Genomic DNA, 22891 nt, shown 5'->3' on the forward strand with positions numbered 1-22891 from the left:
AAAAACAATTTTTTTAAACATTTGTTTTTAAAACTTTGAGTTCCAGAGAAGATAAGCAACTCAATATAGGTTGTACATGTGAAGTTGCCCAAATCATTTCCATAGCAGTTATATTGTGAAGAACTAACTATATTTCCCTCCATACTCTCCCACCCCACTTATTCTATTTTCTCCCTTGACCCTATCGCTTTTCAAAAATGTTGCTTCTAACTACCCTCTCCCCCATTCTGGTCTCCCTTCTATCATCCCCACCCTTATCCCCTACCCCCTATTTTCCTGTAGGGTAAGATACCCAATTGAGTGTGTATGTTATTCCCTCCTTAGGCCAAATTCAATGAGAATCAGGTTGTCCCATTCCCTTTCACCTTCCTGTTCTTCCCCTCCATTGTAACAGTTTTCTCTTGCCCCTTATATGAGATAATCTACCCTAATCTGTCTCTCCCTTTCTCCTCCCAGTAAATTCCTCTCTCACCTCTTAATTTTATTTTTTAGATATCATCCCTTCATATTCAACTCATCCTGTGCTCTCTATGTATACATGAACATACAAATGCAGACATACATATATATTTATATCCACATACATGCTTCTATACATATATGTGTATACATGTATATACATATATATTCCCCCTAGCTATCCTCATACTGAGAAAAGTCTTATGAGTTACAATGATCGTTTTTCCATGTAGGAATGTAAATAGTTCAATTTTAATAAGTTCCTTATGATTTCATTTTCCTGTTTACTTTCTCATGCTTCTCTTGCTTCTTGTATTTGAAAGTCACACTTTCTGTTCAGCTCAGGTTTTTTCATCAAGAATGCTTGAAAGTTCTCTATTTCATTAAATGACCATATTTTTTCCTGTAGTATTATACTCAGTTTTGCTGGATAGGTGATTATTGGTTTTAGTCCTAGCTCCTTTGACCTCCAAATATCATATTCCAAGCCCTTCGTTTCCTTAATGTAGAAGCTGCTAGGTCTTGTGTTATCCTGATTGTGTTTCCACAATACTCAAATTGTTTCTTCCTGACTGCTTGCAGTATTATTTCCTTGACCTGGGAACTCTGGAATTTGGCTATAATATTCTTAGGAGTTTTCTTTGGGGGATCTTTTTCAAGAGGCGATCAGCGAATTCTTTCCATTTCTATTTTGCCCTCTGCTTCTAAAATATCAGGACAATTTTGCTTGAGAATTTCTTGAAAGATGGTCTCTAGATTCTTTTTTTGATCATGGCTTTCAAGTAGACCAATAATTTTTTAAATTATCTTTCCTGGATCTATTTTCTAGGTCAGTGCTTTTTCCAATGAGATATTTCACATTGCCTTCTATTTTTTCATTTGTTTGGATCTTTTTATGGTATCTTGGTTTCTCATAAAGTAATTAGCTTCCAATCTAATTTTGAAGGAGTTATTCTTCTCAGTGAGTTTTCAAAATTCCTTTTCCATTTGGCCAATTCGACTTTTTAAAGCATTCTTTTCCTCATTGGCTTTTTGGGCCTCTTGCCATCCAGGTTAGTCTATTTTTTAAGGTGTTATTTTCTTCAGTATTTTGGGGGGTCTCCTTTAGCAGGCTGTTGACTTGCTTTTCATGATTTTCTTGCATCATTCTCATTTCTCTTCCCAATTTTTCCTCCACTTTTGATTTTTTTTTTTTTGCTTTTTGGAAGGCAATTGGGGTTAAGTGACTTGCCCAAGGTCACACGGCTCATTTTATGTTAAGTGTCTGAGGCCAGATTTGAACTCAGGGCCTCCTGACTCCAGGGTTGGTACTCTATTCACTGTACCACCTAGCCACTCCTCTTACTTGATTTTCAAAATCCTTCTTGAGATCCTTCATGGCCTGTAACCAGTTCATAATTTTCTTGGAGGCTTTTGATTGCAGGAGTTTTGACTTCTGTGTCTTCCTCCCGGTCCATGCCTTGATCCTTTTTGTCCCTAAAAAAGGATTCTGTCGTCTGTGCTTCCATTGATTGCTCATATTGGCAGCCAATTACTTGGCTTTTGAGCTCTTAGCCACAGTAGAACTCTGCTTCCAAAATAGAGAGCTATGTCCCAAATCACTGGGGTTTTTGCAGCTGCTGGAGCTATTAAATGGGCTCCCTCTCTACAGCCCCCACATGCTCTGCCGCATTCCGGATCTAAGCAGGTCAAAGCAAGAGCAGTTACCCTCTGAATGGTCGCTTGGTCCCCCTACGATCTGCAGGCCAGGAGCTCTGAAGCAGCTGCAGCCACCACACCACCTCTGCTTCTTGCTCGGGCTAGCAGCCAGACTACACTCCCCCTGTTTGAACAAAGTTCCACACTGACCTTTTACTTTGTCTTTGGCATTTGTGGATTGAGAAGTCTAGAAACCACCACAGCTGATGGCAATTTACTCTCACGGAAGTCTGCTCCAGCCCAGTTGATTTTTTTAAACACAAATGCTGCACTGTTCATTTTCTTCTATTAAATTCCACCTCATTTGATTTGTCCCAGTGTTCTGTCCTGTCCACAACTTTTTGGATGCTGATGAACATCCAGCCTGTCTTTCTGATATCTGTTAATTTGTTGAGTATGCCATCTGTGTTTTATTCAAATCACTTAGAAAATGTTGAACAGCATATGGCCAAGGTCAGATGCCTGAAGCATTCCACTAGCCTCCTTCCTTCAAGTTTATACTGACCTATTAATGATGATTTCTTGGGATCTGGTCATTTAGCCATTTGCAAATACACCCAATTGCATCACTCTTGAGTTCACATCTCCCATCTTTCACAAAAATAGCAGAACTTTGGATAGACGCTTTGCTGATGTCCTGTTTGTTATCCTTGAGCCCTGCTGATGTACCGTATCCCCCATCTTCCTGAGACCTCTAGGTTCTTGGGAGGAAGCAGCTTTGTTCTAACCTTAAAAGGTGTTTTATTGTGGCAGATGTTTGCCCAGGGTTTGGGGGGCACTGCCCTCTGCTTCTCCCTTTGTCGTCTTCTACCACTCCTCTTGTTGCCTTGACTGACCTGGTTAGCTCTTCCCTGCCATTAGGTTTGGTCTTTCCCATGATCCTTTGATCTCATTTTCTCTCTATACTTGCCCTCCTGGTAGTGGCCTTCAGTCTCATGACTTTAGTCTGTTACTTTTATGAATTTATTCCCATTTTCTGTTTCCACAAACATTTGGTGCCTGTTCTGTGTGGCAGGTATGTGGGATGCACCAAAATTAAACAAGGTTCAATCCTTTCAACAGTTTACATTTACTATCATGCTTTTTGTTCTGACATCCCTCTTTGTTGTCAGTGCTACAACCTTTGGTCCAGTACCCCACATTCAAAACTTTGACAATCCAGACTTTTTTCTCCATTATCCAGTCTGTTGCTAAGAATTATGTACCTATTTGATGAGTCTCACACTTTTCTCGTCCTTCCTATTCACTCTGCTGTCAGCTTTGTATGTAGTCCTTGTTAAGAGCTGCCTCGCACATTCATTCTCTGCCCTTCGGTCCATATCATCCAGTGCTACCAAATTAGTTGCATTTCTGTATTGGTATCCTATCACCTTTCTGTCCCCAATCCTTCAATGATATCCTGTTACCTAGCCATCAATAACTGATAACAATAGTTCACATTTAAATGATATTTTGAGGTTGATAGAGCACTTGAGGGACAATACTCCTGTTAGGTATTATAAAGTATTATGTATATTATAAAGTACTATAAAGTATTTTCATCCCCACTTTGTAGTATATAGAAAACATATCAAGTGTTATAATGATTTGTTCAGTCACACAGAGACCTGGAATTTAACCCAATTCTCCAGTTTCCAGATTCTGTGTTTTTTCTACTGTCATGGAAAGTGCCTTAAATAGGTTTTTTTTTTCTTTTTAAGCACTGTAAATTTGAGGACTCCAAAAGAAATTTTCTTAATATTGGTAAACCTACATAAAAGAAAACTAAACATTTATACCAGGCATTATGAAGGAGTTGGTCTATTGATAAATTAGAAAGGAACACACACACAAATGTGTGCATGCATGTGTGTTTGTATGCTATCATTTTGGAAAATAAATGTTTACAAGTCATATAAATTATCAGTGTAGTTCTAATATTTTAACTGGGGTATTTATTAGAAATGTTTAGAGGCTAACCACTAGGTGTCCCTCTTGTAAAGAAATAGCAAGTCTGATTTTTTTAATGGAACCGTGGATTTGCATGCTTCCTAATTGTGGGGCTTCTAAGTCCAGCCACCCAAACCTATATTAATCTCAGTCATTTTTTCTAGTCACATTTTCTGGCCTTCACAGAAATATTAATAAATAGTGTAGTAAAGTATAGTGTTTTTTTTTTCGTGTCATAGATATGTATGAAGAAGATGGTGAGTGGGAAGGCAGGTTTGCAGTTGCACGCAGACACACAGAGCTAGGTGCCAATTAGTGCAAGTCAGTGAATTCCCTGAAGTGATAATGTATTCAAATTTTCAGTATTCAAAATTATAGTTATTTAAAATATACTAATTGGTTCCAGTCCAATTGAAATATGTAGAATGAATTGTACAGATTGACCGGGGGGGGGGGGGGGGGGGAATAGAGAGCAGAGAGTGAGAAGACAAGAGAGCATGAGGTATTACAGTTATAAAATATTGAGTTCCTATAAAATAAAAATTAAATATAAAAATAAAAAAGTTTAATTGGATTTTGAAGTAAGACAAAGCTGACCACATAATGGCTACTTAATATGTACTTGCTAATTTATTAATATTTGATAATAAATTTCTCTGACATTCATAGCTTTTATATTTTTGTGAAAAATTTCAAGGTTATAACCAGGACTTAAACAATTATCTGCCAGAGTGATTTTCCTTAAGCACAGATCTGACCATCTTAAGCTCCTTCTCAGTCAATCTCAGTGACTTCCTATACCTCTAGGAGGCCATTATGTCCCTGTTGAGCTTACTCAAGTTTTTAACCACCTTGTTCCAAACTTCTTAGGCTCATTGTACATTACCACTGTCTGACTCCATACGTGTACACTGTAGTACAAACCAAAGTGACCTCTTCCTCACCCATGACCTTCTTTGTCCTGTTTACCAACCTTTGCAAGATCCTGGCTATATCCCATCAGATCTATCAGCAGGTATTTATCAAGTATTTGCTATATGCCAGACCCTGGGCTAGGCCCTGGGGATACAAATACAAGAAGGAAACAGTCTTTATTCACAAAGAGCTTACTTCTATCTTGAATGCATTCCCTCTACTTCAAGGGACAGCTTGAACGTCACCTTCAACATGAAGCCTTTATGATCTGCACAAGTGCTAGAGACTTCTCAAACTACCTTGTATGTAACTGGTTAGATTTACTTTATTTAGAGATGCATTTATATCTGTGCTTGCCTCCCCGTTGGAGTGAGTTTCTCAAGAGTAGGGATTATTTCATTGCATTTGAATGCACAGTGCCTAGCATATATTAGATGCCTAATCAGTCAGTCAGCATTAAATGCCTACTGTGTACTGGGTACTGTGCTAACTACTGGCGATACAAAATGAGGCGAAAGACAGTCCCTGCCTTCCAGGAGCTTACCATTTAATGGGAGAGACGTCAAGCAAACAGATGTTTGGGAAGCAAGCTAGATACAGGATGTGTAGGAATTCATTAGTAGAGAGAACACATTGGAATTGAGGTGTTGGGGAAGGACTACTGTAGAAGGTGGGATTTTGGTTGGGACCTAATAGATGCCAGGGAGATCAGTAGTTGAAGCAGAGGATGGCTAGCATTTTCAGGCATGGGAGACAGCCATTGAAAATGCCCAGAGCTGAGAGATAAGAAGTATCTTGTTTGTAGAACAGTCAGGAGACCAGTTTTGGATGGAAGGTGGGGGGGGGGGGTAAGGTGTGAGAAGACTTGGAAAGGCAGGAGGAAACCAAGTTATAAAGGGCTTTGAAGAACTTTGTAATTGATTCTGGAGGGGTGACAGGGTGCCTCTGGAGTTTATTGAGTTGAGACAGTAGATTTTACAGACCTGCATTTGAGGAAAATGCTGGCTGGATGGAAGGCTGATACAAATACTTGTCAGTTAACTGATTTGAAGTTCATCTAGTCCATCACTGCTTCCACACACCAAGCCTTCTCCATGTGCTTAGGACCTGCCAGAGTTTGTACTCCACTTGGCAAGCTTTTGAGAATCCAGCATCACTCCCACATTGCATGATAAGCCATAGAAAGTAGGATTTTAGCAGAACGTTAAGTAAAATCAAATGGCTTGTGTTATAGTTGTTGATGGTTAGTTGTGAAGGAATGGGGAGTTTGCTCTGGAGCTTCTAAAAAGGGATGATAAGTCGAGATGGATTGAATAGTCACCAGGTCCTGGTGATTTTTCTTTGGAAGTATGTCCCATTCCTCTGTCCCTTCATTTCCATTACCTTGGCCAGCATCCTAGTGCAGGCCCCAATCATCTGTTCTTTAATTCATCTTACATATGCCTGCCAGGTTAATCTTCGTAAAATCATGTTTTCATTATGTCATTACCCTGCCCAGAAATCTTCCATAGCTTTTTTATTGGTAGAAATTATCTCCAGGGAGATTTTTATTCGAGGTTTTGAGTGGGATTAGAGGTTTTGAATCTAGGTCCTTGAGAAAAATTACATGACAGATGAAATTTATTCTAAGGATTCTCTACCTCTTTTTCTGTCACATTTCCCCCCAGTAAAGTATCCTTATAACAGATAGGTTTTTTTTTAAGAAAGAGAACAAAGTCAGTAAAACTAATTAACACCTTTTTTTTAAATGATGTTATGTTCATTGTACACATCTGTGGACCCCCACTTGTGCAAAGGAACTATGTGGAAGAGGAAGAGAAAAGAAGAGGTGAGGAGTAGATCTTATCTGTCCAGTCAGAATTTAAACACCTTTATGCAAAGGACTTGTACTCCTGTCATGACGGCACAGCACTGAACTTTACACAAATTATGTGTTTAACTATATATCATTTGATTGGAGGGAGGAAAAAACAACTAATTTCCACCAGCCCTATCCACCCTCTGTCTTTTCTGAAATAATAATTTTTTATTACTTGGATAGTATCTGCCACCAAAAATCTGTATCCTGTCAGAATCCTACAACATTAGAGATCATTTTTAATATGAAAAGTAATAACTTTCCTTAAACTATGAAAGGAACGCTTTATTTTTTTGAAATTCCAATTCTGCCAACTAGATAAGTATATTTTTATTCTCTTTTCCTTCATAGTAAATGACCCAGTGAAATAGAGTTAAATGTCAAAGTACTAAAATAGCAGGGCAGGGGGGGGAGACTTTTAAAATTTTCCTGTTACATTATTTTACTTTTGAGAAGGTTTCAAGATCTGGTAGCAGTTCTTCCAGTATTAATATGTGACTTTTGTTCCAGTGTTAGCTGTTTTGAAAACTTTTTTGTAATCCTTTTTGTTTTTTTATTTTTATTTGCCTTGTCCAGATGTCAGAACTATTTAGAGGTTTTGTTATCAAATAATAGAGGAAGATTTTTATGTAATGCTTGTAAAATTCTGTGACTTATAATTAGACTTCCAGAGGAGGAAAAGAAACTACTTAGAAACTTCAGTCTTTAAAAAGGAGATATTTGAAAGGATAGAACATAACAAGTAGCTTTTTTTTTTAAATTAAGTGTATTAGAACTAATAATAGAGAAAGAAGTTGTTTTCTGTTTCCTAACAGCCAGTCTAGGAGTGTAGCATTAATAACTTGCCTTAATCATGCTGACATTCCACATTTTCATGAGGCTTGGTGTGATTTGTTCACTGAACTTTTAATTTCGCCGAGTTGTTAGTGTACAAAAAGAGAACTACTCAGGGTCTTTACAACTTGTGTCTCATTATCATTATATATGGAAAGTTAAGCTCCCAGGAGCCTCCTTCAGCCCATCTATCCCCCTGCAACTGAAAGTCAGCAGTGAAAACGGCATAGTAGTATACCTGTTGAGAACTAATAATATTTGGAAATCAGCAGGTGAAAGATGAAATGACTGAGGAAACAGGTCGTATCTTCTGAGTATATCGATTTATTATGAGCAGGCTAGTCACTAACATGGTTACTATAATGAAAATGTTGGTAGATAAAATATGAGGCTCTATTCCTTAGGCTTGAAAGAAGAGTAGCAATGAAACATTGTATCTCTATCAGTACTCCCCCAATTAAAAAAAATAAAATAAAAGTGTCCCATGGAACAAAAATACAAGCATGCTCAATTCACACATAGGCCATGTTTTGACATGTATGTGGGTTTATTTTTTAGGGAACCATGCTTTACATTTTAAAATACAAAGAGAGCTGACATTGAGATAGTTCCGTCTGACCGGAAAAGTGGTTTCCTGGAAGCTTCTCTCCCTGTTTTTCAAGTGAGGAGGCAACAACACAGATTACATTCAGGCTTCCCCAGTTAGTAATAGAACTGAAAATTGAACCCAGGTCTTCTGACCTCAAGTCTAGGGTTTTTTACACTGTATACTCTGCTGCCTCTCTTTTGTACTCCTGATCTATGAATTATTTAGCTAGAAGATATAAATTAGAGATCTACTTTTAGAGGACTGTGAATTTATTTTTTACTCTGTGTTGTCATCTTAAAGTAATAAACATGCCCTATTAAATAGTGCTAGGGTTTGGTCATGAATTCCTGATGGAAAATATTTTCAATTAAAAGAAATCTCTCTAGTTTGCCAAGTGTGAAACTAGGGTTTCCTCAGAGTATTTTCATTTTCCATCTGTTGCATATTGCAGGGCAATTTTGCACTTCAAGGTGTAAGGCTAGATTGGGCTTCCCTGCTTTACAGAGTAATTGAAGAAGAGAATACTTTCATTTTTAATAACCAATTTTCTCAGAAGGAACCTTGTGATAGACAATCCCAGGGAAAACTCATCAGCTTCATGTGCAGTGCACCAATCTGAGGGTGCTTAGGAATTGAATGATTTTTTAAAGAAGCTTAAATTTTCAAGGTACATTATTAGATCGGAAGACATTAACCTTAGGTGATCCCTAAAGGTTTCTAGACAATTCAGCTGACCATCTGCAACTCAGTGAGGAAGCATGAGGCAAGAAAGGCAACTTGGAGGCCAATATATTCGTAATTATATCCCATAGTCTCTTCAAATCCAAACCTAAGGTTGCATTGTTATATATTTCTGATTCTAAGTTTAGACTAACTTGAGGTATTTTTGTGTTTGACCAGCATGAATTACATTTAAATTTGTTCATCTAATCGTGGAATGCTTTGAAGGGCTGAAATTATTCCTGTCCTTTCCTTGAAGATAAATTCTAGAACTGTCATTTATACTTTGTTCTGTTTTCCTTTTCATTTCAATGATTCACAAACCAAACTGCAAAAAAAAAAAAGTTCCTCAGTCCTGTTGGGCTGAGAGGTAGGGGCCAAGTTCATTGCTTTTATCTTTTGTTAGTATGTGAGGCAAAACGTTACTGTTATTATCCCCACTTTACAGAGGAAACTGAGGCCGATGAAAGTTGAATGACTTGCCCAGGGTCACACAGCTTTTAAGGGTCCAGTGGGATTTGAATGCAGGTCTTTCTGACTCCAGGGCCAATGCTGTATCAGACAGAATTCAGATGACTAGGTCCATACAGAATCTCTCTTAAGTGCTGGAAGGGCTGGGCCATTGTCAGTGACTTCTGAAAGATGGTGAAGAATGAGAGGATGAAGTCAACAGAAAACAGACCTGTAGACTTGACTGGATTCTTCACAAAATTTCTATTTAAAGCTTTAGTAAAACTTTTGACAGTCTCATGTTATTGTGGGAAGAGATGAAGAATATGACCTTGAGATAAACAGTGCCATGGAGAAACTTGAAAATAAATCATTTATTTGCTTACAGCCTTAGACAGCATGCACATCACATTTGCAGGTGATAACAAAAGTGGAAAAGATAGCTAACATTTTGGATAACAGAAAGCCCTTGATGGGCCAGAACATGGGGTTGTATCTTAATATGAAATAATAAGAATAAACATAAATATTTTAAAAATCGACTTCACAGATGTAAGGCATGACTAGTAAGGACTTCATTTGATAAATAACTGGAGGTTTTATTAGACTGTAAACCCAGTGAGTTAGCGGTCTGCAGCTCAAAAAACTTAAGCAGTCTTTGGTTACATTGAGAAAAATCAGTTTCTGGGTGATACTGTTCCTGTCGTCTGGCCTAGTCAGACCTCTGGGGGCATACAACTGACATATTGTATACAGATCTGAGGGCCATTGTTTTAGAAGAATAGTGATAAGCTGGGAAGTGACCAGCAGGGTCATCTATATGGTGAAAGGATCACATGTTCATGCTGGAGAAGAGATTCAGAAGAAACATGATAGCTGTTTTCAAAAATGTGAAGGTTCTGCTTGGTTCTGAAGGACAAAACTAAATGCATCGAATGGTAGATATTTAAAAGCTTCCTTATCAGGGGCTGCTAAGTGGCACAGTGAATAGAGCACTGGCCCTGGAGTCAGGAGGACCCGAGTTCAAATGCAGCATCAGACACTTAACACTAGCTGTGTGATGTTGGGCAAGTCCTTTAACCCCAATTGCCCTGCCCTCACCCCCTCTAAAAAGAAAAGAAAAGCTTCCCTATCATAAAGAGAATAAGGAAAACTTCTTACCAGTTAGAGCTATCTGAAAAATGAATGGGCTTCCTGGGGCTTTCTGGAAACTTGGACTCGGCCTCTGTATCCCCTGGTCTTTGATAGATGAACTTGTGCTTTATATTGCTGAGAAAGAAGATAAGGAAAGGAGAGAAGGGGTGGTTGGAGAGGTAGGAGGGCTGAACTAAGCTCAATAAAATGGCTCCTAATCCAGGGAGAAGAAAATTTTGAGGAGGAATGGTCATCAAGTGAGCAACGATGCAGATGATCCCCAAAGTTCACACTTGTCTTTAGAATGTTGCTTTGTTCATTTGATATAGTTTACATTATCAAAAAATTCACAAAACTTGAAAATAACTCAGCCACACTAACAACCCATTGCAGGCAAAATGTGAAAGCTCCCTAGGTTAAGCAGATCACTTGCATCTCAACTTCTTAATGACCTTGAACAGCACCCCTCACTGAACCAAGGCATCCTCCCCTCCTAAAGCTTAATTTTCCATCTGATTGGTACTTTCTCCCTCCTATTTGATGTCTGACTACACTGGAGAATAAAAGTCAACAGAGTACATGAGAGAAAATCAACAAAAAGTTGAAAGGAAGGTTTGCCAAGATAAGGCATAGTGTATTTATTTTTTTTTTTAAAAGTGGCTTCAGCTTCTGATAAGTGGGTAATTATATTTGGAAAGTAACTTTAGATAGAATCTATAAATCACTAAAGGTTTTACCTTTCCCAGGTTTTTGGTTGGCTCTTCTAATAGGTTTTAAATATATTTGGTATCTATTTTTGTGGATGTGACTGTAGCTTTACCAGGGTATAGAAATAATGTGGGAGGTTGTTATCGCTGGTATTTTCATTGCTAAAATAAACTCAGGGCACAATTCAGTTATGTTCTCGGGCTTCCAGATGTATAATCTTAGTATTATTATACTGGACTCTTCACTTTCTGTCATCCCATATCAATGGCCATATCTTGCTATTTCTGTCTGCCCCTCTCACCACCCAGGCACCCAACACCTTAGTTCATGCCACCATCACTTCTAGGCTAGACTGTGCAACAGCCTCCTAATGGACCTCCCTGCCTCAAGTCTTTTCCCTACTAGTCCATCCTGCATACTGCTGCAAAGTCACCTTCCTTAAGTTTACATCTGACCCTCTTAACTTTGTAACTTCCTATGGCTTCAAGGATAGAACTTCTCCTAGCCTCATTGGATACCACTCTCTCTCCCACACATTGCTTATTCACAGGATGCTCTGTCTCTCATCTCCATGCCTTTGTACTTCCTGTCTCATGTGACTGAAGTACACTCCCTTTCTTATCTCAGCTTAATAAATTCCTTCTCCTCCTTTAAGATCCAGCTCAAGGGCAGCTAGGTGGCACAGTGATTAGAGCACCAGCCTGGAGTCAGGAGGACCTGAGTTCAAATCAGGCCTCTGACACACACACACAAAAACTAGCCACATGACATTGCGCAAGTCACTTAACCCCAATTGTCCTCCAGAAAGAAAAACAAAAGATCCAGCTCAGACACCATCTTCTTCAGGAAGCCTTTCCACATCCCCTCAGCTGCTAGTGCCCTCCCTTTCAAAATCCCTCATATGTAACTAGTATATGTTTGTATTTATCACTTTTTACTTATCCCATATATATGTGTGTATGTACTTCTTGTTTCCTCCATTAGAATGTAAGCATCTGATGGGTAGGGATTGTTTCATTCTTTGTGCCTATCGGTACCTTAATAATTACTTGTTGGTTGTTCAAAGAAGGTCACAGATATTCTTTGTCCTTTTCAAAGTCGTACTGTAAATGGTATCTGTTGTGAAGAGCAGATTTTTGTGTTAACCTTTGACCAAATGAGCCTTATATTTATTTCTGAAGTGTGGCGTTATATACATCTGTAACAAAAAGGTATTGAGTGGTTTTTTTTAAGCATTTCATATTTTAGTTTGGAGCTGGCATCAAGGATCAAAAGCTTTAACTCATGAATATTGTAATTACATAATATGTTAGAAATGTAATTCAAATGGATTCCTATATTATAACCTTAACTTATAGTTAACCAAAGTAAATACTGTGATAATTCCTAAGAATTCTCCCACCTATGTGTCAGGAATGTTAAGGGCTTTCTATGAAGGCATTTGGGGGTCTGTTAAATGTTGAGAACTTTGGGTGAGTGTACTTGAAATTATCTGAGCAGTGACTGAGTATGTCTTAAAATTCCAGAGATGACAGGTAGAACATTTCCTTTTACTCTGACTTAGTATGGAAGCAAACAGTAATTAGGGAATATATTATTATGGGTTCAAATGAAGAAAATGAACCATATTCCTCTCATGTTAGTATTACTATGTCGTGTCTCAAACATTCTGATTCTTTGAACCACTTTATATACTACTGCTACTGTGTCTTTCACAATGATGAACATTACCAAATGTCTCTTTCTGGAAAAACTTTGTTTATTTGTTTAAAACCAGGAGCTGTTGAATTTGGCATTTGAAGATTTTTATGGCAGCAAGTAATGTCTCAATTGAGGTTAGAGAAGTGTTATATTTCATGAAACATATTTCAAGGCTTGGTATCCATAATTAAAGAAATACAACAGGTAGTTAAAAAATGATCCATTTCTAGGAGAGTCAGTAGCTTTGTCCATGCAGACATAAAGAAGCACCCGCTTTTCCCATCCAGTGGCAGTTAATAGGATCAGGATTTAGGACTGGGTGGGATTTTGTGAACATATGATCCACCCCCCTCATTGCAGATTAGAAAACAAACCTGTAGAGGTTGTTACTCTCCTAGAGTCACACAGTAAATATTTGTCAGAGTTGCAACTGACACTGAAAATTCTGTTTATTGCCATTATCTATACACATATAAAATGACCAAAAAAACTTTAAATTGATGAAAGTTAGGTGTGTAATAAATAATTGCTGTTGGTTCCAACAATTAGAATTTTCACCTCAAGAGTAGAGGGACAATACTTCAAAGAGTTAATTTTTCTTAGCAACCAATTTGTTGTCTACTGTTTTGCTACTGAATGCATGTTCACATGCCTCCAAAATGCAACTGCAGCCAGCTGGACTAAACTGGATATTTCATAGACCTAACCATTCTAAAACATCAGTTCATTTTCCTTTATCATAATATAAGGATATTTGAAAACTAAAAGGACAATCTCTTGGTTACAACATTTAATATTTCTTTCATAGTAGCAAATTGGGTTCTCAGAAATTTCTAAATTTCAGCAGTTGTAAAATCTCAAGGTTATCAGGGACCTCAGTGTGTGTCTGAAAAGGGATCTATCTCCTTTACAGTCTGGCCTGCCTTCTCATTCCACTTTGAGATAGTTCTGATTTCTGACTTCGGAACTAAGTAGTCTTCCAAGGGACCACCCTACAGTTAACTGAGAAAAGCTGTCATGTCCCTGCCTCCATAGGCTTCTGTTCTAACGCCAGCTAAATATCCTTGGACCCTGCAGCCCACCTTCATGGTATGATCTCAGCTCTTTGTGTCATCTTGTTTGCTTTTCTGGATCTTCTTGAGCTTATTGGTTTTCCTTCACACAATACTCTGTAGTATAGCCAGGACAGAAGATAGACTTGTCCCCTCCCCAGCTTTGGACAGCTGTGCCTTACAGTGCATCCTGAGGTTCCATTACTTATTTTAGCTGCCATTCTACATTGTGGATTCACCAACTTTACAGTCTGCTAAAATCTCATAGCTTTTTAGATAAACTCTGCTGTTCACAGAATGTTAAACTCTCCCTCCCAGTTTTGTGTCATCTGCATAGCTTATGAGCATGCCTTTTATACCTTTGTCCACCATTGATTTAAAAAAAAAAAAGCAACAGTGGACAACTCGCTGAAATTGGAATTAGAAGAGCTCCGTGTATAATATTGAACAAATCACTTACACTCTTAGGCTAAAATTTCTTCATCTCTAAATTGGAGGAGAAAACTTTAAAGCCCTCTGGCTCTCTGTTACTTTCTATCTTGCAGCTGTCTAATTTGACCATAAAGATAGCAGAAATCAAGAAAAACTCTCTGGACCCTGTTAGGTTGCTATAATTTCCTTTTCAGAAGCCAGGCCATCTCTGTTGTGAGAATTAGATTCAGAATGGCTGTTGCTTTATCCCTCACCTTTTGTAGGATGAAGGCAAGCCAAACATGTATTAGTGTTTCTGCTTTTGCTAGAAGGACTAGAGCTCCCACAGGAAAATTTCAAGTTCACCATCACTATTCTATCTTACCAGACTTGTGACTTGTTTCCTGAACTCCTACTTCTTCATTTTTTCAGGTGGTCTGTGGAATATTCCAGCGGTAATATTATTTTTGTTTCTGTCTCTACTGATTTTCGCAAAAATCCCCTCTATCATATTATATCTTATTTTTTTATGTGTGTGACAAATAATTACCTTTATTTTTCCAGCCTTTGTAAAAGTAGGAAATATTCTGAAATAACCATTACATAATAAAGATAACACAAAACATGCATACTACATTTAATATTAGAACAAAGATTTGTTCTGTGAAGTTTGGATTCAGTCAAAAGGCCACACTTGAGGGCCTAGAAGGCCACATGTCTCCTTAAAGCCACAGTTTCCCTGCACCAGTAGTTGTGGGCTGTAGATTCTTCACTGGTAAAATGTGGGTGTTGAAAGTAAATGACATCAGGGATTCTTTGCCCAAAATCTAGTCCTCAGTATGAAATCTCAATCCTTATTTAAATTAATATTTCCATTTATTTTTAAATGTACATTGTAGTTTTAAGCTATATATGACCCTTTAAATTTTAATATATTTCATTTTTAAAAGATCAGTGATTTGTAGAAACAAAAAAGGTGTAACCATAACTGTACTATAGTCAGTCCTTTTTTTAGCACAATATACTGAAAACAGATATACTAATAACTGAATTTCACTCACAGAATTCATATAATTCATAAGAGCAATAATAGCAAATATGTTTACAAAAACAGATGAAATATTATAATTTGCAGGTTAGTACTTATCAAAATGTAGATATGAAATTTGAAATTTTTAAGAACTAGAAAAATCAATTAAAACGGGGGGATTCACATTCTGTAACAAATTTCAAGGAAAAATGTCATACCAACATTTATTTAAGCCTCATTTCTCCAGTTGAAGTTCAATACAGTCTTCCTTTTTCTACCTATTTTTGAAGGATAGGGCCAAAAGTTAATATGGATTCTCAGTATTCACCAAACAAAACCAAAAATTCACTTTTTCCTTTTTCCTTTATTTGAGGATTTTGATCCTTTTTCTGGTTTGACTTGCCAAAAAGCATTTCTTATGAATCTTGAGGCAGCTCCTTTATCCAGTTTGGCAGCCATTTTCTTGTCTGTAATTTTTTTGATTCTGTTCATATATATTCTTACTCTGTTTCCTGCTTTACTAGATGAGAAGTTCCTTGGTATTAACTCCTTGAGTGGCCAAGTAAACCCACAACATTGAATTCAGTGCATAAGCAGAAACTAAATCTAGCTTGGCCTATTCAAGTGGGTCCAACTTTTGTGATAACTCATTTCTAGAAACTGACATCATGGTCTTGAACATTTCACCTACAAAAGGAAGAAAATTCTCAAATGCTGACAGATAGTCATGAATTTCTGTTGGATAGTCTTTATGAATATCTTCTTCTGCCATGCTAACTCACTTGGTACTCACCCCTCCAGGAATGCTACCTCCAGGCACCACTGCCTCTCCCCTCCCCCAAGTACCCTTTTCCTGTACATCAGGAACGCAAGTTAAAGGCTAATAGTTGAATTGCAATCGGCAATTAATTTTCTGTTTTCATTATTATGTGTATAGTCATCATTTTTTATATATAGGGATATATTTGTATTTGTGAGCAAGTACAAAATTTCGTGGAAAGAGTATTTGGCCTAGATTCAAGAAGCCTAGCATTAATTTTGGCTGTCTTACTTGCTGTGTGATCTTGGGTGAATCACTTTAACAAAATCTGAGTGTCCGTGCCCCCTGCCCTGGGAGATGGTGTTCTTTGTATTGTCTTCCTGCTGAATCATTTGGCTTTTTTTTTTTTGGTTGTTTGCCTGATTTTCTGCTCTCTTCACCTCCTTCTTATATTAGGTCTTGTGACCTTGCATTGCCAGTTCTTGTTTAATTTCTTTGAGTGTGTTTTTTATCCATTTGAATATTTGTCTGGTGATACGTTCTTTGTTTTCTATTTTTATCTTATGCTTTTCATACTTTAGCTGATTCACATGCTATGGAATATTTTTTTAGTTGGATACGTACTTTACTCATTTTGAAAATTTTGGTTGGACTTTAATTTTCTTGCATGATTTTTAGCCTTTTGGATCTTTGGGGTTTTTTTTGTTTTGTTAGGGATACTTGGGGAGACTGCCTCCTTGCTAAGCCCTGTCCCTCTCGAGACTCTTGAATTATTTTCAGAAGAGGGTTTTTTAAACCTTAAAGTATTATATAAATTTAAACTATTACCATTATTTTACCTTATAAAAGTATACACCAGAGTTGTCAAGAATGGAACTTAAAATTCTGTAAAGGAGAAAATATTTCTTTATGGAAGAAACGTTTAATTTCAAGAGTATGACTTTTTTTAAAAAAATTTATTTTGAGTATCAATTCAAGAAATTTTTTTTGATTATTTAATTTTATCAATATTAACCTAACTGCATAGTAATAGCTATTCTTTTATTGTATTCCTTTAGAGAGCAGCGCTTCTATTGGCATCTGAAACTCCTGTTTCCTCAGAGTCATGCTGAATATGTGGAAAAAGGGTATGGTATTACATGTTTCTGTGTACAGAAATCCTTTCAGTGGACAGAAACCCTATTTATTAGAATGGAAATCAAAAGATTTCTTAGATCCTTTCTTTCCCTGAAGAACAGAACTTTGAAGCTGAAAAGGATGTTAATGAAGAGAATATTTAGCCCCACCCCATTTCACACAGAAGGAAACCAAGATCTTTAGAAAATTAGCAACTTTCACAGATGTTTGTTGTTTAGGGTTAAATAAAGCTCTGTGTGAGGATACAGAATAGAATTTTAGAGCTAGAAGGGACGTTAGAAATTAACTCTTTCATTATGAAAGTTAATAAAGAATGGCAAATTCTGCCTTCATCTATATATTTATATAGGCACTGGCAATAAATAAGAGAGATGTTCATACATACGCAATAAGGAGCCATATTTTTTTTTTAATTTTTGACACCCAAAGATGATTGTGTACTCTTTATGAAAAGTAGAATCTAGATTTATTCCTTTAGGTTGCTTTGAGAAAAGTGCCTGTAATGTGCACTATTATCCCATGGTTGTGGTTCACTTCTGATTGTCAGTCTAGGCTTCCATGAAGCTCTTCGAACTTCTTTTCTCTAAGGTGAATCTATACCAAAGATAAGGAAAGGGCATAAATATTTTATATATTACTTCAGAACACCTGTTTTGTTGAGCAGCTTTGTAGTTTGAAATTATATATGTGAACAAGCTGGAAAACTGGTTTATGGGTAACTCAGCAGTTGGAATGGTTAAACTTTTTACCTTTTTTTAGCCTCTAGCAAACTTGTTTTTTTCTTTCACTCAGCTAATTATTAATTTTTGTGCAAGTGTATATTAAAAGAAACTTTATATTTTCATAATTTGGCTATAGTAAAATTCCCAAGAGTTTTCATAAGTGGTTATTAAGTGTGTCCAAGAAGTCTTTTAAGCATTTTAAAAAATTATTTTTGTTTAAAAGAGTGTTTGGGAAAGGATATATATTGGGAAGTGACTTGGATATAAAAAACAAAAAAAAACCCTCTTTTATTTTTTAAGGAGTAAATCAAAATGCAAAGACTCCATTTGGTTTTAAACTTAACATCTTCAGTAGAAAACGATAAATTTTATCCTTTGTCTTGTCTATCTTTGATAAGGGTTCCTGGCGATAAGAAGCTTCATGAAATCTTAAGGACCTATATTGATCCTGAAAAATCTGATCCTGTCATTCGTCAGAGGTATGAAGTTGTATTATGGACATTAATGGTTTCTAAACCACTCTCCAGTTACTTAGTATTTTATCAACTTCACATTTCAGTTTTTATACCATAATTTCACTTTTAATCTAATTCAGTCATCACAGTATTATCTGTTTCATAGTAATTCAGACTTTTGCATCAAGGTTTTCTCATTACTGTTAAGTAATCGAAATTGTGCTATTTGTAGACAAACTTAATGCTTGAAAATTAGTTGCTATATCACAAATGCAAATTGAAAATTCTTTGTTAGGCTTATCCTAATTTGTAACAGTGCTGAAAGATGTCTGCAAGGACAGTTCAGTATGCTCACTTGGAATATAAATAAATGTATGATATGGGGGCGGCTAGGTGGCAGGTGGTGCACTGGCCCTGGAGTCAGGAAGATATGAGTTCAAATCCGGCCGCAGACACTTGATATACTTACTAGCCATGTGATTTTGGGCAAGTCACTTAATCCCAATTGCCCTCCAAAAAATAAATAAATGTATAATGTGGCTCCAGGGGAACTTGGGGTATAGGTTTAGACTGGCCATACTTGGAAGTGCCTGGTGCAGTCCCAATTTGTAATTCATCTTTCTCCTCTCCCAAAGCTGAGCCACAGGCATGCCAGCTTCTATATCAAAACAATTGGGAGGTCATTCTTGCTTTTTCGTAATCAAGCTATTAAGAGTTTCCACATACTTGACTCTAAGAAATGTGTTATATTTTTGATAAATTACTTGTAAGTAACTAACTAGCCCCCTGGTAAATTAAATGAAATTTTAAAATTAAATGAAAATGACAATCAGATTAGCTTAACTGGTGAAATGGAGATTTTCAAATGAAGATACTTAATGGAATAATGGGGGGGTTGGGTATTGGGGAGTTCTTTTTCTCTTACATCCAGGTACTGGTTGGAAAATGTCTCTTGCCTTTTTATCTGTCTTAAGGGACAATAAGAAATCAAATTTACATTTCTTTTGCTGTCACTGAATGTTACTAATTAAGGACTAAATGTATTTCAGGTTAAAAGCTTATGTCTTTTCTGAGAGTGGCGTGCAAATTTTAATGAAGATTGAAAATATGCAGCATAACTTAGTCAGGTAAAACTGTTCTCCTCATTCCCAGCTGGGCTTTCAAACACTAACCAAGTCATTGATGTTGTTAAAACCTTTTTTTATGTCTTGCTATTTGACATTTTTAATTTTATATCTCATGAACTTCACAAAGAGTTCGGATTTTTAAATGAACATAAAGAAAACAAAACATGATCTAAGAAAATATGAGGCAAAAATTAAGTTCCATATCAAAAATCATTTGCTTTAGAACATTAAACTGCTAGCCCTTTCAATTTTAGGAGGTCAGTCATAAATTGTTTTTTTGGGATGTTATAAAACTGCTTTTTGCCAATTACCTTCAGTTTTGAAGAATGAATGATATCCCTAAGGAGAGAAAAAAATAACATTCCCTATGTCAGCTACTCTTAGAATTTTTGTTCCATTAGAATTTTACTTCTAAAATTATTTGAATCTCTATATAACAAATACCATTGAAATTTGGTTGTAACCAAGGAAACCCTAACACATTAGATTTCCAGGTTCCATACCATTTAATATAGCTAAAAAGATACTAAATATTGAAAAATCTAGATATTCCAATCCATTAGAATTGGTTCTCATTTGAATAAGTACATGATAACTACAGTAATTATGTGATAGATATAAAATGGAATGACTGACAGTAATAGAGTGTGTGTCTCTGTGTAGCTTTAAGGATGCACAGAACTTTTACATGCTTTCTCTCATTTGATCTTTAGATTTATGGTTTGAGGGAAATAAGAACTACACATTTCTTTGGGATTTTTAGGGAATCTAAAATTCCAACAAATTGAGAGCAGTGGTGTCAGTCTGGAAAAATGCTTGAGAAGCCTGGAGACCTCTGCTTTAATCCTTGCTCACTATCTGTGTGTTAAGAATGGGGCAGAGAGGGGCAGCTAGGTGATGCACTGGCCCTGGAGTCAGGAGGACCCGAGTTCAAATCTGGCTTCAGATACTTTAACACTTACTAGCCTTGTGACCTTGGGCAAGTCACTTAACCCCAATTGCCCTCCAAAAAGCAAAACAAAAAAAAAATAAAAAGAATGGAACAGATGAATGCATGAATGCTTCAGTCTCTTTATCTGTTAAGTGGCTTGGAAAAGTCCCTCCTGGGTTGAATGTTGTAAGTGATGAGTCAGAGATACTATTAGACACCAACTTTATGTGAGACACTATTTGTAAAACAGTTAGCACAGTGCCTAGCACATAGTAGGCACTTAATAAATACCTTTTCCTTTCTCTTCCTCTTCCCTCTGCTCCCCCAAAGTTAGAGGCACATTTAGACTCTATATAAAAAGACATGATCTCTAAAAATAACAGCTGTCCAGTTGCTTGGTTGGTAGAATATTCACTTGAGGCCCCAGGCCTCCGTACAAAGGAAGGTAAAAGATAGTACCTCCACTCTAGGATCTCACAATCTGTTAGCTTGCAAACAACCATGAACAAGCAAGATGTTTATAGGGTGCATTGGGGGAAATCAGCATAGGAAAGGCATGGGATTAGAAGGAGTTGGGAAAGCTGCTCGTAGGAGGTGGGATCTTAACTGTGACTTGAAGGAAACCCAGAGGCAGAGGTGAGGAAGAAGGACATTTTAGGACTGGAGGACAATCAGTTAAAGTGGATAGAGGAGTGTTTTATGTGAGAAACAGCAAGGCTTGTGTCACTGGGTTGCAGAGTATTTGGTTGTTTTTTTTTTTTTCCAAATGCTTTATTAACTTAGATTTACATCATTCATTTCTGCCAGATTTTGAGTTACATACTTTCTCCCCGTTTTTCCCCTACCCACCACCCCAAAATAGCAGTCCCACAGGATATCCCCTCCTCCAGTCTGCTCTCTCCCATATTTTATCCCATACCCCTTTCGACTTTTCCAGTGGATCTCTATGCCCTAGTGCCCATACATCTTATTTCCTAATTACATGTAAAATAGTATCAATAATAGTATATATATTTGAGTATTTGATTTCAAACTTTGAATTCCAGATTCATTCCCTTCCTCCCTTGTCACCCACCCTTACTGGGAAGATAAGCAGTTCAGTATAGGTTGTACATGTGTAGCTAATGAAAAACAATAACATAGTAGATACGTTGTAAAAGACTGACTATATTTCCCTCCTATCCCACCTCCCACTTGTTCTATTCTCTGCTTTGATATCCCGTCCCTTTTCAAAAGTGGGTGCTCCTAACTTCCCTCCCCCCCAGCCTGCCCTCCCTTCCATCATACCCCTCTCATCCCCTTCCCCCCCCTACTCTCCTGGAGGGTGAGATACCCTATTTAGGGTGTATTTCATTCCCTCCTCAAGCCAAATTCAGTGGGAATAAGGTTGACCCATTCCCTTTTGCCTTCCTATTCTTCCCCTCCATTGTAACCATTTTCCCTTGCCTCTTCTATATGAGATAGTTTACCCCATTCTGTCTCTCCCCATCTCCTCTCATTATATTCCTCTCTCACCTCTTAATTTCACCTTTTAAGTATCATCCCTTCCTGTTAAATTGGTCCTGTGCCCTCTATCTATGTATATCTGTAAACATATATACACACATTCACATATGTATTCATATGCCCATATAGCCTCATATATAGACATATATTATATATATGTGTATATATATATATATTTCTATTCCTTTCAACTACTGAGAAAACTTTCATCAGTTACCATTATTGTTTTTCCATATAGGAATGTTAATAGTTCAACTTTGATAAGTTCCTCATGATTTCTTTTCCCTGTTTACTTTCTCATGCATCTCTTGCTTCTTGTATCTGAATGTCACATTTTCTGTTCAGCTCTGGTTTTTTCAGCAAGAATGCTTGAAAGTCCTCTATTCCACTGAATGACCCTATTTTCCCCTGAAACATGATATTCAGTTTTTCTGGGTAGGTGACTCTTGGTTTTAATCCCAGCTCCTCTGCCCTCTGGAATATCCTATTCAAGGCCCTTTGATCCCTCAGTGTTGAAGCTGCCAGATCCTGGGTTATCCTGATTATGTTTCGGCAATATACAAATTGTTTCTTCCTGGCTGCTTGTAATAGTCTGTCCTTAATCTGGGAATTCCGGAACCTGGCTATAATATTCCTAGAAGTTTTCTTTTGGGGATCTTTTTCAGGAGGTGATCAGTGGATTCTTTCAACCTCTATTTTGTCCTCTGGTTCTAAAACATCAGGGCAGTTTTCTTGGAGAACTTCCTGGAGGATGATTTCTAGGTT

At 37.1% G+C, this 22891-nt stretch overlaps 1 protein-coding gene and 1 pseudogene across 7 annotated transcripts in view; one reads left to right on the forward strand and one right to left on the reverse strand.

The window, feature by feature from the left end:
* The window catches only part of ZNHIT6 (zinc finger HIT-type containing 6), a 135235-nt gene that overhangs the window by 11616 nt on the left and 100728 nt on the right, over positions 1 to 22891 (forward strand). For all 7 annotated transcript variants that reach the window (XM_069094582.1, XM_069094581.1, XM_069094576.1 and 4 more), the window contains exons 7-9: positions 17307 to 17375; positions 18506 to 18586; positions 19612 to 19689. In XM_069094582.1, coding sequence (XP_068950683.1) covers positions 17307 to 17375; positions 18506 to 18586; positions 19612 to 19689 — 228 coding nt within the window. The remainder of the gene's footprint in view (positions 1 to 17306; positions 17376 to 18505; positions 18587 to 19611; positions 19690 to 22891) is intronic.
* Positions 15098 to 16389, reverse strand: LOC138166091 (nuclear nucleic acid-binding protein C1D pseudogene; annotated as a pseudogene).

The sequence above is a fragment of the Petaurus breviceps genome, unplaced genomic scaffold (assembly GCF_028583685.1).
Source record: "Petaurus breviceps papuanus isolate PSGF00001 unplaced genomic scaffold, PetGlider_PUasm1.0 220, whole genome shotgun sequence".
Classification (NCBI taxonomy): domain Eukaryota; kingdom Metazoa; phylum Chordata; class Mammalia; order Diprotodontia; family Petauridae; genus Petaurus; species Petaurus breviceps.